Source organism: Chenopodium quinoa, unplaced genomic scaffold (assembly GCF_001683475.1).
Source record: "Chenopodium quinoa cultivar QQ74 unplaced genomic scaffold, ASM168347v1, whole genome shotgun sequence".
NCBI lineage: Eukaryota > Viridiplantae > Streptophyta > Magnoliopsida > Caryophyllales > Amaranthaceae > Chenopodium > Chenopodium quinoa.
The window spans coordinates 15,222-33,664 of record NW_018745625.1 but is presented as its reverse complement, the minus strand read 5'-3'; the positions used below and the strand labels follow the sequence as shown (position 1 = coordinate 33,664).

At 34.3% G+C, this 18,443-nt stretch overlaps 2 protein-coding genes and 1 long non-coding RNA gene across 5 annotated transcripts; 2 read left to right on the top strand and 1 right to left on the bottom strand.

Annotated features, from left to right (window-relative positions):
- The first annotated feature begins 356 nt into the window (after positions 1-356).
- LOC110716783 lies at positions 357-2,684 on the top strand. 3 transcript variants are annotated; one of them, XR_002510594.1, is made up of 4 exons: positions 357-782; positions 1,310-1,379; positions 1,803-1,953; positions 2,330-2,684. It is a non-coding gene; the product is annotated as an uncharacterized LOC110716783 (long non-coding RNA). The 3 variants fall into 3 exon arrangements; XR_002510593.1 differs by having other exon boundaries at positions 358-716; XR_002510592.1 differs by lacking the exon at positions 357-782 and having other exon boundaries at positions 1,075-1,379.
- A 2,267-nt stretch (positions 2,685-4,951) lies between these two features.
- LOC110716781 lies at positions 4,952-13,255 on the top strand. The gene is made up of 10 exons (XM_021895411.1): positions 4,952-5,045; positions 7,928-8,160; positions 8,559-8,637; positions 8,804-9,224; positions 9,794-10,140; positions 10,217-10,519; positions 10,728-11,024; positions 11,109-11,215; positions 11,299-11,375; positions 12,829-13,255. The coding sequence occupies exons 2-8, from the start codon at positions 7,938-7,940 to the stop codon at positions 11,116-11,118; spliced, it is 1,680 nt and encodes a 559-aa protein (XP_021751103.1). The 5' UTR covers positions 4,952-5,045; positions 7,928-7,937; the 3' UTR covers positions 11,119-11,215; positions 11,299-11,375; positions 12,829-13,255.
- Positions 5,753-7,908, bottom strand: LOC110716782. Its single transcript, XM_021895413.1, has 2 exons — positions 7,459-7,908; positions 5,753-7,323 (listed from the first exon to the last, which is right to left on the bottom strand). Exon 2 carries the CDS (start codon positions 6,573-6,575, stop codon positions 5,880-5,882), a length of 696 nt encoding a protein of 231 aa, XP_021751105.1. The 5' UTR covers positions 6,576-7,323; positions 7,459-7,908; the 3' UTR covers positions 5,753-5,879.
- Positions 13,256-18,443: the final 5,188 nt, after the last annotated feature.

The window sequence follows — 18,443 nt, the reverse complement described above, 5'->3', positions numbered from 1 at the left end:
ATTTCTGAAAAATTATGCCTTTTTCTTTCCTGGGTCTTTGCTCAAACTCATTAATTAAGATGTTTGTTTTTTTAATCAAGAATAATAATACCTCAAATAGTGTTTAATCATGAATCTAATTAGGATTCTTATTGGACTTAGATTTGAAGATCAATATCCTAGATGGTTTATCAGGTTTGTTTGGAATTTTGAGCAAATTAGGTATACTCTTTATACAGACCTCAAAATGAAATTCAATCAATCGAAAAAAATAAAAATTCCGAGATTCTGGGGTATACATGGTAGCGGAGCTGCAACAATTCCAGCAACTCGTAATTGCTGTCGATGTCCTTGCTCACCAACCTCATACACCTTGAAGTTTCTACTCAAGATGTATATATAAAATGTGATCAACATTTTTTTGGTAACCTCCATCTCAAGATGATGTTTACTTTATAGCCAGACTAGCAAATTTTTTTTTTTTCAGTCAATGAAATGCAGTGAGAGAGACTATCACACTGTGCTGTACTGTGCTGATCTTATTATTTCAAAAATTGTTAAAGAAAGAATTGAAGCAACATCTTGTGCCTTATAGTTTTCTTATTTGTATCTACAGGTGTGAGGATTGTAATCATTTTCTGGAATTTGGAGATAGCGGAAGCTATTAGAAAGCTTGGGCCTGAGGCCTGACTATTCTTAAAGGCACGGCGGACAATCACAGAGACAAGAATATGAATGTATTTTGTGGTTAAGGCAAATTCAGAATTGTTTTGAGATCTCTATATTGAACCTTTATATATAAAGTACTACCACTTATATATTACTTGTATTTATTAATTAGTGTAAATATCTTACATCCAAGGGAAAAGGAGGGAAGTAGGGAGAGAAGGGAATGGGGGGGGGGGGAATGGGGGTGGCAGGGGAAGGGGTAGCAGAGGGGAGGGGAGGGGGTGGGTGAGGAAGAGAGTATAAAAGGCAAAACTTGCTGGACTGTGCTTAGGAACAGTGTTTGTGGTTTCTATTACAGAAATGAAATGTTCTCAGCTTTATTACCCTTGAACTCTTTCTTACTCCTCAGCTGGTCAGCCCTACCTTTCTCCTTCAATCTCTCTCTCTCTCCTCAGAGAAAGTTCGGAGGTTTTAGGGTAGTCACTCATCCAGTCATCCTAGAGAACGCCTCCCTACGACGGTTGTTTGGGCCACCCCTTTCATTGGCTGCGACAGAAAGGCGGTTTTTTTTTATTCAATTTGTTATAATATTTTTATGGTTCACTGGAGTTTTTGCTTTGTATGCGTGTTTGTTGATCTTGTTTTTTCGAATTTGATACAGAAATTGAGCTGTATAGACCTTGATCGGGTACAATTTGGTGTTACCTTTGAAGATATCAAACCCAAATCAGGTATGTTCTTCTGCAATCAATCGTATTTAACTGTTTCCTATTTATTTTGCCTTACTTTTTTTCCCTTTGTTTCGATCTTATACGGCCTTTTGACAGTTTCTTTCTGTAATTTTACTTTGGTTTTCTGAATTTTGGTACGTTTTTTAATGATCGGTTTGAATTTTTGAATTTCATCTTTGCTTGTTGGACCACCAACACTGTGATATGATGTCTCTTTGGTAAAAAAGATTTGATCTGGTAAACTATACTTCTTGGCAATTTAAGGTAGTAACATAGGATACAAAAGGTTATGAAAATAAACCCTTGATGGGCATTTGAGTGTTGTAGAAAATATTGAAAGTTATAACACCATGGGTATTGAGTGTTGTAGAAAAATCTTTAATCTAATCATCCTCAAATTCTTTTAATTTTATGTCTCGACAGCAACACATCATCGACAACCGCAACAATGGAAAGAGGACAAAGCAACGGTGGCTGACCTGTGGGCGCGATCAGGAGGAGCCGCAACAACGTCTAAGAAAAAGACGGAACAAGGACAGTGAATATGAAAGCAAGAAATACAACACCTTAAATTGTGAGACATGTTTTCTCCTTTTCTTTCCCTCAAATTTAAGTGGCCTTTTTGTTATCTAAAAATCAATTTAATTTTACTATTATTTTAATTGTGATTTTTCTCCTGTACTTTATTAAGTTTATTATGGGGTTTTTTTCTTAAAAAAAAAAAAAAAAAAAGAATTTGTGGGTTTGTGCTGAAATTGTGAGTATTGCTGAGTGAAAATTGGAAATTATGGAGTAGCAATTTTAATGAAGATAGTTTGGTTGTTTGTTTATTTTGAGTCGGTTTAATTGATAGTTGGTCTTTTAACGAACTTTATTTGTTGATCTTGTGTTTTGATTATTTTATTACTGTACCATCTTGGCTACAACTTGGTCTATTATTTGGTTTGCAGAAATAAGCTCCTGTTTGAAGGAATATCGCTGAATATGGGTATTATTGCTGCTAGTTTTTTGAAGCTTGTTTGTGATTACTCGCTGTATGAGACTAGAGTATTCAATACCCACTTGAAAAAGATGCTACATGGAGCTGCCCACCTGAAGGTATAATTAAAATAAATGTTGACGCTCACTTTGGTGCTGGCACAAGTGGTGGTCTAGGTGCTGTTGCGAGGGATCACTTGGCCGCATATTATGGGCTGCGGATAAGAAGACTCCTATGGACTGGAATGTGGAATTGGCGGAGGTGGCTGCTGTTAGGGTGTCAAATGGCTAAGAGATTGGGTTACGAAAGTGTATGATCAGGAGTCAAAAGGAGTAGGGGAAGGGTAATCAACACCATTAGAGGGTCTGCTGCTAGATGGTCTCCTATAAGGCTTATTTACGATGATGTACGTAGAATAGTTATGTCTTTAATACTTGTATATTTTCTCATGTAAAAAGAGCATATAATTAATTATACGGTTGCCCATTTAGTGGCTAGGTGGGACACTAGTAAGTGCTCCGAGAAAGTTTGTATGGGTTCTTTCCCCTAAGGTCTTCTATCCTTCGCAGAAACTTGACTTAAATTAATGAAATGCTCTAAGTCAGTGCTTGGTACTTGACCAGTGTCGAACTAGATGTGATTCTCAAATTACTATATTAAACATACAGCAAATTAGATATACATGCCATTAGAGCAGTTAAAACAATGTTGTTTCTAGTTTCAGCATCAGATTAAGTAGAACTTCTGTTTAATACATAGTACATAACAAGCATTCAAAAGTTTCTAATTTGGGAGGTTACAAATTCTAGATAGAATTAGAGTTGATCTTGCTCTAATTGTGACAATCTGACTAAATTGTGACATGGGTTCATCATTTTTGTTTAATTAAGAAAAAAGCTGATAAAATTGCAAGAATTTCAACTTGTAGTGGGTTAACACAACAACAGATGTGGGAGACTATCTTTAAGACCCAATCTCCAGATTGGTCCCTGCATATAGAGGCTAAACCCACAAATAGAGAGGAGAAAGGATGGATTCTCCATTTATTTGTTGTACATTAACCTTTTAATTTAATCGCAGAGTACATAGTATGGGTATTAGTTTTTCGTTTTGTAGATAAAAAAAAATGAGAAATAGAAATTCCTTAAAATTGTAATTAGGGGGAGTTGTTTGATTGAAAAAAAAACGAAGAGGAAATGACATAAGTGAAAAAAAAATTACAAAAGGTAGGAATTCAATTACCTAATCCCTTAGGTAGATAGAATTTTTCATGAAAAATTACTTCTCACATCGATAACCAAATAACTTTATAAAGACTTTACGATCATATGCAATTCCAACATTGGCGGAATGAAATAAGCATTTTTTTTTTTTTTTTTTTTTTTTTTGTAAAAGAAACAAATTTAAGAAAATGATGAAAATGATATGAGCTGTTTGGTTGTACTTGTTTAATATAGGCAAGAGAAATTCCTATAAAATGCTTAGATATCTTGTTGCTTGTTTAGCATGAAATATACTCCGTACAAATAGGCTAATTGTAACTTTTTGGAAATTTTGAGGTCCTACCAATCATAGGAAGTTAATTACTCCACCCCCCTTTTTTAATAGTAATTACTTTGTACCTAACTTACCCTAAGTCATTCACAATTTACAAAAAATGCAAATTATCATATGTCAACCAAACAAGTTTATCAAATTCTTATGAAATAAAATATATGAAAGAAATTATTTCTTAAGAAATATAAATTACCATCAAATTCTTATAAAATAAAATATATGAAAGAAATTATTTCTTAAGAAATGTAAATTAGCATGATTATTTAATTTCCAACGCAACCAAACAAGCACTATATGTAGCTAGGGCTGGCAATCATGTCGTGTCTGTTTGTGTCGGAAATTAAACAAGTTGAGGACGTGTTAATCTGATTGATTAAAAGTGTTGAATACATTTAACACTAACTCACTTTTTCGTGTCCGGTTCGTATCGTGTTGTATGAAAAATATTAGCCTTATTCTATATAATATATCAATAATTATATAAATTATAGGGTTTTTATATTAGATGGGTTGAGTCGGGTTAACGTATTGTTAGAGAATATCAATACTGATCTGTTTTAATTAAATGTGTCATATCATGTTGACCCGTTTAATTACATGTATTAAAAACCCTTAACAATAATCATTTTTTTTTCTTATTTAATTCATGTCGTGTCAACTTTTATCAATTGTATATGTAATTTTAAAACACGTATACTTACCAAAAAATAAATTGATGTTTAAATACACATACTCCATAGACAAATATAAAAGAAAGAGAAAAAAAAAAACATGTTACGGAGTATTACGTAGTCCTCCACAGTACAATTATAATTATGTGAAACGACTAGTCACTAGAGTTCATGGGCAGTGGACGAACTGACAATGGTGGTAATATTGGGCTATTGGCGTTGTAATTTCTGCTGCCCAACTCTCTCCATCATTTCATAGGTTTTACTTCTTCGGTTCTTCCTACAATCCTACCAATTCTACATGTTAAAACTCCATTTCCACAAAAAAGAAAAAAAAAAAAACCTCCATTTTCATGAAAACTCTGTCTTCTTCTTTTATTTTTCTTTGCCATTTTTAGTAGTCAAATTTCAAAACCTTTTTCTCTCTCCTCATTTGGGTCATCATATTTTTCTTGTGAGGTAATTTCTTTCTTTTTTTGTTGTTTCTAAGTTTAATGAGCTTGTTTTTGTTAGTATGGTGTATGTCTGTATGATATGTGTTTTTTTTTTTTTAATTTGTGGGTTGCTTTTATTTGCTTCATATTCTCTCATTCTAGGGTTTTTGAGTTTGATCAAGTTGATTTTACATGGTAAAATATCTTATTTTGTATTTCTCTGGAATTTCGTTCATCTACTGTTGCTTTATACTCCGTATTGTTTAAATAAGGTTTTTTTTTTTTCCTCTGTTCTGGGTTTATGAAGAACATGCGGGGGTTTTCTGGTTTGAACTTGATATTTGCCTTTTATGCTCTGGTTACCCACTTACCCTGTTGATCTTGATGTAGATAATTTGTGAAACTTGTCATATTTTGGTTTTGAAATTTGAGTAATGTGTGAATTTGCCGTATTTTTTGGTTTTAAACGTTGAGTAGTTTGTTATTCTGATTCTTAATATTGTTTAAATAAGGTTGTTTTTTTTTTCCTCTGTTTTGGGTTTTGAAGAACATGCGGGGGTTTTCTGGTTTGAGCTTGATATTTGCCTTTTATGCTTTGGTTACCCACTTACCCTGTTGATCTTGATGTAGATAATTTGTGAAACTTGCCATATTTTGGTTTTGAAATTTGAGTAATTTGTGAAACTTGCCGTTTTTTTGGTTTTAAACGTTGAATAAAAAACTTGCCGATTTGTGAAATTTGCCGTTTTTTGGTTTGTGAAACTTGCCATATTTGAAGGCTCTGATTTTTTGGGTATATATGGAGTATAAATTTATTTACTCTTTTTTTTTGACGAAAAACGCATCTTAGCTCAATTTATTATTTCACCAAGTTTTCAATATCGTGACATAAAGCCCCCTGAATTTCAGTTGGGTACTCTTCAAGCCAAACACGATATTCACTAAAATTGAAACTCAACTTTGCTAAGCTATGGGCAACAATATTACCCGACCTTCTAACAAAAGAAAAAACACAACTCTGACAGCTTCTAGCAAGCATCAGAATATCCCTCACCAAATTGCCAAAAGAGCAAGGAGATATGGAGCCCTTTTTCAGATGGTGGAACAACTTAATGTTATCAGTTTCCAGGATAAAGTTCCTAAAGCCCGCTTCCATGGCTATCTTTAGGCTGGATCTCATACCAATCACTTCACCAACAGCAACATCTACCTTCCCATTCTCTTTCGAACAAAAGGCTACCACAGCAGTCCCCTCCTCATTTCTCAATATCCCACCAATTCCCAGCCACTGACCTTGGAAGGCTGCGTCTGTGTTTAGCTTATACAGACCAGCAGCAGGAGGCTTCCATCTAGAGCTGAAATACTGCACTTGCATCCCCATATCAGCATTCGCATTAGCTTCTTCAAACTCTCCCACCAAGCACATTGTCTTGTAAAGAATGTCAGCCTCCCTCTTCTCTCTTTTATCAAAGACCCATGCATTGCGTTTCAACCAGATTCCCCACGCCAGGCACCAAATATCCCACCAATTCGTCTCCTTGATCTTTCCATACATCAGATTGCATCAACCTCGAAACCCATCAGCATCAAATGCCCTTGTGTCAAGCCGCAAGGCAGAATGTCTCCAAATAGAGGATGCTGCAGGCAGAAGAGAAGCGTATGAGCAGTAGTTTCCTCTCCCTCCCCACACATAGGGCAACGTTGATCTACATTCATACCCCTAGCCATCAACCGGCTCATAACAGGCAGCCCCTCCCTCACACTTCTCCACACAAATAATTTGATCTTTGGTGGAATACGGGCATGCCAAATACTCTTCCAATTAAAAACTACATGCCCATTTGACGAGGTTGCCTTATCCTTTACCTCTTCTTCGACCAAGAGGTTGTAAGCACTCTTTACGCTGTAACGCCCATCTTTCGAGTGATGCCATGACCAAACATCTTCCTCATCAAACAGAGGTACTGGAATACTACAAATTCCATCAATTTCCCGCTGAGAGAATAACTCAGAGAGAGTAGTCCAATTCCAGCTCTGATTTTCCCACAGATCTTTGACATACATTGGAACATCACTACCATCCTTCATTTGTGACAGAATTCGGAACTTTAGGAGATTAGGCACCGACACTACTTCCCCCACCAATAGTCTTTATGGCACCCTTCTCAATTACCTCCCTAGCACTTAGAATCGATCTCCACGTGAAGCTCATGTTTGGGACAGCATAAATTTATTTACTCTTGGATGTCTTGCCTTTTTGCTTATAAAGGTTGAAATAATGTTATTGTTGTATGTGAGTGTTGCTGACATTACATGTAGAAAAGGTTGAAATAATGTTATTGTTAACGAAGTAGTATTGTTGCTTGAATGTTAGTAACTTATTACTTCTGCTATAATTTTGTTGTCTAGTTGCTGCTATATTCTATTATTCTGTTTACCTGCTGCTGAAATTGTTGTTGCCTGTTATATAATCCTGCTGCTGCCTGTTGTATTGCTACTGCTTTTATTTTGCAATTGCCCTGCAGCTGCAGTTCTGTTCGTCCCATAATAATAGACCTGCAGACGTTTCTAGCCCATAGTTCCTTCATGAAAGTTGTAGATCTTGAAAAGTTATTCAATCTAGGCTCAAGAATTTCTTGATTTGGAATTGTGTGCTAGGTTTCATGCCTTCTTGAAATTCCTGTGGTCTGCTGTCTTGGTTCTATCTCAGCGGGGCTGCTGTTGATCACTTGATCCCTGTGTGGTGTTGTTAATATAAAAGATTGTTCTTCCTATGTCTTGTTTGAGTTATATGGGCTGATTTAGTCATGTTAGTGTTGTAGTAGCTTTCATAACTTGAGTTTAGTTAAGAGTGGTAAAGCGATGTCAATTTTTTAGCTTCTTATCAATGACTTGCCTTGTAATCAGAGTGAAGAAAATGACTCAAGGTGCTACAAAGAAGAAACGGCAGCAAAAGAAAAAGAATTCAAAGGATAAAATTTCAGAGGATGAAATAACAAAGAAGATTTCAGCTTTGTGGGAGCAAGAAAGATTACAAGAGTGCTTGGATTTTATCATTTCTCTTGATGATGAGTGGTTGAAAAATTTAAAAGTCTATTCTATGAAAGTGCATGCACTTGTAGGTTTGAAACGGTTTGAAGGTAAGTTTATTTTCCTCCAATGAAATGGTTTGATGTAGTATGGTCTATTGTTTGCTTTAATTCTTATTTTCTACTAGGATCGGTAAGATTTGGAAAGCTTTTGATTATTTTCTTTTTACAAGTGAGTGGCTTTAAGGCTTAGGGAAAGAAAGCTTGGAAAAGATAAATACAACATTTTCAGTTTCCTAAGGAAACAATAGAGAAATGCAAGCGAATATTAATCTTGAAATATACAACTTGAGAGATAAAGAAAGCTAACAAATATTGACTAGGTTAAACTGTTTAAATCAAGACTTATCCAGAAATTTGGAAAGCATATTTGTGTTATTTGTATTGTAAATTTGTATTATTTTGTACTTCATTTATCTTAATGTTTTCATTTAATTTTGTATGATCAGAGGTATTGGCTTTGCAAAAACGACTCGAAGAATTTGGACATAAAACGACTTTGGCACTTGGTGAATGGTTTATGTTTGCGTAAGTCTATTATCTTCCTTTCTAAGGATTTTTGATAAATTATCAGGATGATGTAACTGTTACAAGATATTTATTTGAATTGATTCTATACAGACAATACAGTAGACAATAGTTAGTCATCTTTAATCACGTTGACATTAATTAAATTTTTTAAAATGCCTTGCAGTTATGCTAACAGAAAGCAAAATAATATTTTGGAAGCATATCTCCTTTATAAATATGTGCATGATCAGAAGGGTGCAGTCTGTGTAGATGATGAAGCATTCAAAAACTGTCTCAAATGGATAAAAAGACTACAACCGAAAGTTCAACCAGATTTGGATAGAATTGCAGTGGAAAGAGCTAGTAAATTTTTGGATGATGAGCGTGCTGCCTCCTCTTCCACCAAGGCTCCTGCCTCCTCTTCCACCAAGGCTGCGACCTCTTCCACTCAAGGCTGCATCCACCCGACCAAGGCTGCATCCACTCCGACCAAGGCTGCATCCACTTCGACCTTGGTTGCGTCCGCTTCGACTTTGGCGATCCCTTCTTTGACCTTGGATCCCTCATCTTTGGGTGTGGATGCCTCTTCCCAAAAAATGATGAAGGTAATCTCTTCTCAACTTTTCGTTAATTTTATGATTTTTTTTATTTGGAAAGAACAAAAAATATTATTAGGTCACTGATTAGCCATTACATTCAAGACCTAAGCGTAACAAACACTAAGAGTTAAAAGACTACATGTTTAAATACAGTTCTCAACCATTTAACATCATTAGCTCATCACTACTAGTTCCTGGAAGAAATCTGTAAATTCTATAATGCATATTTTGTTTCGGAGGACTAGTTACATGTGTATGATCATCATGATGAAAAGTCTACATAGCTTTGTTTCTTTGCTGCCAAATATAGTATACTAAACCAGCGAGACATCTTTAATATATCAATTTGAAATAAGCTATCTGTTACAATCTTCAACATAAGCAAAGTTAGTAGAGATTTTAAGCCATTTTCTATAGAACAGTAAAACAATAATGATTGCAAGAGCAGTTAAAGAACATATGTTGTCTAGATTCAGTGTTATTGCACAAGGATCAAGAGTTGTCTAGAACAATATGTATCGTTTTATTTGTTAAACATTTTTCTCTATTCTGTATTGATAAATATATATTTACAGTTTACAGAGGATGGTGTGATATACTTTGAAATGACCCAGCTTGATGAATTTTCATATCTTGGTGTAATGAAGATAGGCGGGAGTTCTTTTCCCAAGTCGTATATCAAAATTGGCGAGAATTCTACTTCAGATGTCTCAATTAGGCTTAAGAAAAACTCATGCCTATTGAAAATTGAATTTTCAATGTATTTCCACTCCCTTTCCAGTAGGGTAGCAATTGTTGAGCCGGTCCGTCCAGTAAAAGTGTTCTTTGAATTGAAGCTTGAAGATTTCAAATCGGAAGCAATGGCTCAAACTTGTAAAAAATGGTGGGAATATATCAAAGACGACTTTCTATCAATATTTCGGTAAAAAATTTACTTTGTTAATTTATTATATTTTTATTTTATGAATGAAATTTAATAATATATTATTGTATTGTAGAGGCGTAATATGTGGCATGCTTGTCATATATTCAGATCAAAAAGTCTGTAGTGATCTGGAAAAATCACTCTACGTTACTGAGGAGGGAGAAGCCAAAATATTGCATATTTCTCAAGAAAAATTTACATTCAGTCAAGCGCAAAAAGAAGTGTCTGATTTGTTGTCCATTATTGAAGGAGTCATTACTTTGATAAGACCAAGATCAAGACCAGATTTGGAAACTTGGCGTAAAGAATTTGAGCTATCTTATGAACTGCCTTTAGAATTAGGTCATTTTTTAAACAGCTTAAGAGTCAGGAAAATGTAAGTAAATTTCCCTTAAATCTGTTTTTATATTCTTTTTATTCATTATAAGTTCAGTTTATGCTAATATTATACTTTGTATATTTTGTTTATGTAACTATTAAAAAGCTTGTTATCTGCAACTGTACATTACTTATAAAGTTTTTTTTTTTTTTTAATAAATAGGTATACTTGTATGATTAAAAATTTTATGTTTTATTTCTAACAGATGTGATAACATTCATCCAATGTTGTTGATTGATCACCCGTTTATCTGGTCGATAAATCATCGGGTTTCATTCATCCAGTCTCTTGAAGTGGCTATTAAAGAAAGGTTAATCAATGAGAAGGCTTTCAATAATGAAATGACTCCGAATTTTAGGACTCAAAATTGGAGGATTGAAGTCTCAAATGACTTGTTATTGTCAGCAACTTTTATGTTAAACCATTTCGTGTCATTAATTTTATTCATGCAGTGTTTTCCCATGCTAATGACTATCAATATGATACTATACGCGGGAAAAAGGTAATGACTTTCTTTCTATTTTATTTACGAAAATATTAATTAATTATTGCATGCTGCTAATTTTTTTATCTTTATCTTTTATAGGGTGGTTTGACTCTTGAGGAAAGAGAAAGTCTAATTACAAAAGTGTTTCCTTCAATATATACAACACTTTATGACGCCCTGTGTGATTATGCAAAAAATTCTAGTTGGTAAGAATTTAATATTTTGTTATTTCTAATGTACATCTTTTATGTTGTTTAAAATTTTTGTTTAACACTTTTTAATTTAACAGGGGATATACAGAGTCATTTTCAGATGTTCTTAAAAGATTTTCAAGTTGTGGATCTCAATATTGATTTCCTGTTCCTGGTAAGCATTTGATATCGATTTGGGGGCTATTTTGGTGTGGTGTTTTCGGGTTGTTTTAGGTTACATTGTGTGTGAATAGTGTTTGAGGTGTGTGGGCAAAGGGTTCGTATTATTGCTTGTGTGTCTTGACGATGTGAGTATGTGATAGGTGTTGCACACGTGATGGTTGTTGAGTGGTATTGTGTATGTGATGGGTGTAGAGTGTGTTTTGGTATTGGGTATTAAGCATGTCATTTATGAGTTAATTTGTATGTTTGGAATTTTTGATACTCCTTGTTACATGAGTTGTAGTGGACTAGAAGTGCGTAATTTGGCATTATTTCTTTGGTTTATTGGTGGTGATGGGTAATTGAACTTTTGGACTAGGCGTACTTTTGCGGAATATGCAACAAACTACTGTGAAAAGGCATTGTAAATAACTGTTAATTGACACATAGATTAAACTAAATGTCTTTACACATACATTATGTTGTATGATTCTTATAACATTTAATATTTTCTTTCTAATTCCTTTTGGAAGTCTCGTATAATAATTACATTCATTGTCATTGCTGAAACTAAAAGGTTGGACAACTATCGGTACATCACTTGTTACTTATTCCTTTTCTTGTTTCCTGTTTCAGTTGATATTTTTTCTCTTTGTAGTTGCGTCATTTCTTGAAAAATCTCATAATCTTATTCTGAATTTTCACTCCATGTTCTCATCTCTATGAAACGTCCATCAAATTATTTTGTTATGTACAGGTTTAAAATAAAATTATGCATACGGAGTACTGGATTTATGTCTATGAGTCTGCATTCAACTCTCTGCGTGTAGATTAGTTTTTGCAGAAAAGTTCCCAATTGATGTGTTATGTCTTATTGTATTGTATTTTACTATTGTTTATGAGTACTAAGATTCATGTCTCTGAGTTTGTGTTCCAACTCTCTGGGTGTAGATTAGTCTTTGCAGAAAAGTCAATGCAGGTTGATGTTATTGATGTATTTTGTCTAATTGTAGTTGGAGTATTATGGCTATTGCTTCACTGATGTTCTGTTGGCAAAAAAATCTGTCAAAATTGTAGAATGTAGTGGGCATTGGGGGTCAATGTGAGGCAGAGAAATGTATGAACCTATGTGTGTATCCTCAGCTTCAGCTAAGCCTTCTAGATAATATAACACAACTCCCTCATCGAATCTTGTTAGCAGCTATTCATATTTTGTAAACATGATTAACTTGATAGATTTTAAGATATGCTATATAATTACTCTCTGTATCAAGGATAGACTTTAGCAATCAAACATACAAGTAGTTAATATCACCTAAATACAATGAACTACCAATTTAATATCAGATGTCGTTCTTGCTTGCTGTCTTACAATGTAAAGATATATTTTTGTTATACATAAGTTTGTTATAGATATATTTCCGTTATTATCTGATTATTTTCTTATCATGTATACAATTACGCAGTTTGCAGGTAGGTGAAGGGGGTCGATAAATGAATTGATCCACTAGATGCATACCCTCTGATGTCTGCAACACTAGTAGCAAGCCTGATTTATTTTTTGGTTCAGACAGATCATTGTGTTGCTTGAGATTTAAGTATAGAGCTGACTTTTTCTTATGTGAGCTAAGCTACTTCTGGAGAAGTTAAACATGGAACTACTGTTGTTTACGCATGGGGTTTTTATTCTCAAAAGAAATATGTCTGTAAAATTGTACCTGAATTTTCTATCCCCGGATCAATGTGCAGCAAGTTGAGACCTTAAAATTTATGCTTCTAAACATATCTGTTAATTTTATGCTAAAGCTTGACTCATTGAGCTTCCTACTTATGCACTCAATTTGACAATAATAATGCTAGCAACAATCTACTTTTTCTACTTCTAGTATATGAAATTAAAAGAGGTTCCCTGTATGTTCATTTTATGCTTCAATGATGCACATATACCTTTGACTTTTGTAAAATAACGTCAACAATGTTCATATACTATCCTAAACAATCTTGATAAGAAGCAGAGAATAAAAGCATTCTCGCCCTATTAATGGCCTACTTTACTTTTGCACTGACCTGTCCTAATTATTAATACCTACACCCTAGTGTAGGGCCGTACTAATACCTACACCCTACGAAGATGTCATTGTGATGCACTTGCTTGTGCAGCATTGTGAGGCCTTTAGACTTCCTCGTTGGTATGGTAGCCCAATAAAACCAAGTTTTCAGACTTTAGACGAAAAAGAATAAATTTTCGAGGACTTTATGCGTAATGCTCGCTGCGTTTGGCAGATATTTTGGACACAAATTCCTGTTTCTCTCACATGGACTTCCTAATGTTTTTTTCTTATAAATTAAGGAATGAAAATGACACAATCAAGAGAGAAAACTAGCATGATATTTCAGAACTTTTAATGGTCACAGTTGGGATTCAAAGAATAAAAGTTCTAAGATAAACTACATTAATATTTGCAGACAAGATACTTAAAAAAAAAAAACTATAGCTTATCCCATCTGTGGTTCGTCTTTATATAATTATATAATGGGATTCATCATCAACCCAAAATTTTGAATCCTACCAATTTACAAGGTGCAGTTTGGAATTCAGTCTCCAAAAGTCATCACAGTCAATCACTTCATATATCAAACCCCTTGAGAAAATCTGCAATACCCGTAAACAATGATAGTATAAGAGTAAACTTCTCATTTTTCTATCGCGCCTTTGATTATCCCCATCTTTACAAATGTCAAACAAGAACTTTGATAGTGAAGCAAACCGCGGAAGATGGAGGAGCATATCCCCAAAAGATCAATTATTGGCATGCTTGGTGTCTGATTGCCGCCATCTCCCCCAGCTGTAGTTGTCACCCTCATTAGTTGTATTCTGATCCAATAACTAAGGTTCATGGTTATTGGCTTTTCCATCCACACTTTCTTCAGTCACATCAGAACTCTGAACAGAAGCACCATCTTTCTGAATGAGGGAGTACCAAGAGTTGACCTTTGAGTCTCTAACATGAGGAATTTTCATCAGAACATGGTCGGGTGCTGGGTAAATTCCTCGATCGTTTTATTTTGGGACTTGGATCCTTCTTATGTGAATTTAGAAACCTCAGAACTCCTCTGTTTCGTAAGGCAATTTCCAATATGATTCACAGGGTCACTCATGCATAATTCACTGTTCAACGCTTTTTAATTCCTTTGGTTTTCCTGATTGGCTACTCGAACTAACTTTCATTACGCACACATCCATCACTAAAATGAATACTTGGTGATCAGAAGGAAATTTAACAAATGTAAATTAAAAGCCAATGTCCAAGATTATTGATGACCATTGATATCATAAACATGATGAATTATATCTCAACACCACGGGCACCTAGGTAGCTAGCAAGTGAATGCTGAGGCTGAGATAGACTGAGACATAAAATAGTTCTGCCCTTCCAAAATTTAAAACAAAGGATTCTTAAGATAATGAACATTTAAAGAGGAAGCATGGCCATATATTGCTCACCAGATATACATCTAGAGGTGGGAAATGGGTTGTTCAGACGTGGTACAATTCAGGCCATGTCAAGTCATGTTTGGGTATGTTCAACTGAATCAGGTCAGTTTGGGCCAAATCATATTTAATTCTATTGCCAACAATCTTACTATGTTAAATAAAACGTATTAGACATATTAAGTGTCGGCAGTCACCCCCCTACGGCCCTACACCCCTACCCCCATTAAAGCATAGGATTTTTATGGTAATGAACATTTATAAAACAAGAAGCATGACCACAAATTGCTTTAGAGGTGGCAAAGAGGTTTTTTTGGTTGGTACAAAATTCAGGTCATGATAGGGTATGCTTCAGGTCGGTTCAGGCCAAATCATATTTGATATTATTGCTAGTAAACTTATATGAAAGTAATCGTAATAGACATACTAAGTCTCGGCATCCTCCAATCCTCCCCCCCCCCCCCGGAAAAAATATAAAATATATAAAAATCTCTTCTGGTATGATATATTGACAGATCCTACAATAAATTCAACATAAGGATGTACAAAGAAAGAAAACAGAAATTCTAACAAGAAAATTGTTGAGGAATCCATGCCAAATTTCAGACACCATCTCCAAATACAGAAGTCTAGGACAAACACAACAACATCAATGGTGTCTAAATCATAGCAGACATGGTGATAAAAAGGATACCTGAGCTTGGAGAAGTAGCTTCACAAGACAGAGTCTCAGATGTTCCATAACTTGTTTGACTGAGAGAGATGATTATTAGGATAAAGGTATTCCGACATCTTCAAAGATTGAGATGCTAGGTCCTCTGCTAGTTTATATTTGATCCAAGCTATGACTTTTAGATTCATTTGAGTCGTCAAAAACAGAAGGCTGCAAATCGAAGTTTGGAGGATCTAGACTTATTAATTTCTGGTTACCGGCTCAGAAAATTAAGATGCATATCACACTGTGTCAATTTCTCAAAATGCTTGTTTAATAGACCATAAGGCACCAGAAGGAAATGCTTCCTGTAAAATTGCAGTAGTATAAAAAATATAGATTTTAATATTCCCTAGCCAAAAAAAGTAAAATTAATAAGCCTTAAAATTACACAATTTTAAGAAAACGCAGTGCATGTAGAAAAACTTTATTTAATGCCAAAATAAATTCAGGAAAATTCATATTATATTATTTTAATAATATACATCCTCCGTTTAGTAATAATGGCAACACTTCCTATCTAGCAAGGAGTTAAGCCTACTACAATTTTATTATATCTCTCCCATTAACCCCAGTACCCCACAACCCACTTGTACAAATATGTTATTAATTCTCTCTCCTATTGTTATTATAAGGAAATTTTGACTTTTGGTACCACAAAAACACTCGGTATTCATTTTTGCTACCGCTCATATTTTTTTTTATTTTACTACCACTAAAAATCACATATTTTAAAATTCGCTACCAGTTGACGGAAGCTGTTAGTTTTGCCGTTTGTGGGCCCCACTTCACCCCTACCCCTCTCTCTCCTCCTTCCCCAGCCACCAATCCCCTTCCCCTTCCAATCCCTAAACCCCAGCTCCCAAAACGAGCCCAGCATCATTTATATACAAATCCGTCCTTCCCTCCCAATAAAATATAGGGAGCATCTTCATTTAACTAAGTCCAAACATAATCAAACATTTTTCAATTTTAAGTAAGATGAAATTATAAGTTTCCCATATTACTCTAAATTACACCCTTATAATTCCAAAGGGGCATTAAGAACATAACGCCCACAGGTCACAGGACGAGGCAGTTCTATGTTAATTTGCTCATTAGACAGATCTTTAAATAAGCATCTGAGAAAAATATAGCATTGGTTGTACCATGGATACTTGGATGAGATTAAGACAACCTTATAATGGAAAGTGATATAGCTCAATTCAAACTCAGATCTCTTGATTGAAAAAATTCCAATCAGTAATTCAGTATTGATTGGCTCTATCTCCCTTCTTTCTTGAGATCTTCATAGGCCTTCTTTAAAGCCCCCAACTCCATTTGCGCCTTCCCCCATCAACTACTAAAACCAGAGATCATGAAATCATGGTACTGTCTAAAAATCATTAAGCTTGATGGCACACAAGCTGCAATGTTGAGTTAAATGGAAATTGTCAGTGCCTTGAACTCGATTACCATATCCCTCATATCTCATATGAACATCATCAGTCATAGAGCATAAAGTGACACAGAAACATTTGATGGCCTTGGCCAAAGCATTGCTAAAATGGTTTCTTTTAACAGAGAGTTACCAGCTTCCTTGAGGGATACTGCATATTCCATAGCCTCCGATCCATTGGACTACTGGTTTTCTCAAACATTTCCTCAACATCACAGTCATCCTCCCCTAAATGATGCAAAACAATAGATTCCACACTTGAGTCTTCCCCTAAACCCATTCCCAAATAAAAAAACAGAACAAGAACAAAACTAGATAAAACAAACAAAAGACCATTGGAAATCCTGCCTTTGTTTTTTTTTTTTTTTTTTCTTTTTAATATTAGACCACTTGCCTTTTCGAGAAGTTTCACAAATATTGTACCATTTTCATTTTTCGACAAATTTTTTTGTGTTCATAGTACAAATAACTAACACACCCATATTTTTTCACACTTATTCTTTAGTTTATGTTTATCACATGGGCAATTTTGTATTATTATGTTTCTCTCTCTTCTTTATCCCCACTACCATAATTATTGCAGATTGGCAAATGTGGCAATATGACCCCCTAACTTAGATTCATAGTGTAATTAACCCCCTTAACTTTACAATGTGACATTTTAAATTTTTAACCCCATTAGTTTTTAAATACGTGAAATTAAGTACAAATTCAATTTTCCGGCCAAATTATCACCGAAAAATGATGACATGGCACATTATGTATATTAAATTTTAATCTTTTTAATCTATAAACAAATAAATAAATACAATAAAAATATGTATGTTTTACAATTAAAATTACTCCATACATCATCTATTATCTTACCTGTAATTCTATTTTTTTTTTACAATTAATCAATAAAATAGGATTATATAATATACATCTAAAGTAGATAAATTTTATACATGTGTATACTATTGAAGATAGATGCTTTTATTATCTATTATTTGTTCTAAATGATGCATAAACTCAATCTTTTCCCTCATGGTTTGCACAAGCATGATTATTTTACATAATTAAATCTAAAGAACTAGTAATAAGAATGCCCTAATTTATATGCAGTTTGAAAATTGCTTAATTTTTACTCATATACTAAATTTTCCCTTAAAATGATACATGTGAGCATTAAACACAAGAAGGTACAATTGACATGCACAACTAGGAAACTTACCAAGAGCATCATTCATGGAGAAATGAAGAATGACGTTTTTGGAGAAGGTTAGGGAGTCTTATTGCCACATTTGCCATTGTAGAAGGTACTAAATGTTCAGTTTTATTTATTTATTTATTTATTAAATGTTCAAATTATAGATGTGGTGCATTTAAAAATAGTTGCACCATATTGCACGTAATAACTATTGATCCCCGCTCCCCCACCCACTAAACAGAGACCCAT

What these genes read in the sequence shown, in the direction of transcription:
- LOC110716782 (XM_021895413.1), bottom strand. Translation starts at nt 6,575, where the DNA reads ATGTATGGAAAGATCAAGGAGACGAATTGGTGGGATATTTGGTGCCTG.
- LOC110716781 (XM_021895411.1), top strand. Translation starts at nt 7,938, where the DNA reads ATGACTCAAGGTGCTACAAAGAAGAAACGGCAGCAAAAGAAAAAGAAT. An exon ending in CTTCCCAAAAAATGATGAAG is followed by an intron (nt 9,225 to 9,793) that starts GTAATCTCTTCT and finishes ATATATTTACAG; the next exon opens with TTTACAGAGGATGGTGTGAT. An exon ending in GACTTTCTATCAATATTTCG is followed by an intron (nt 10,141 to 10,216) that starts GTAAAAAATTTA and finishes ATTGTATTGTAG; the next exon opens with AGGCGTAATATGTGGCATGC.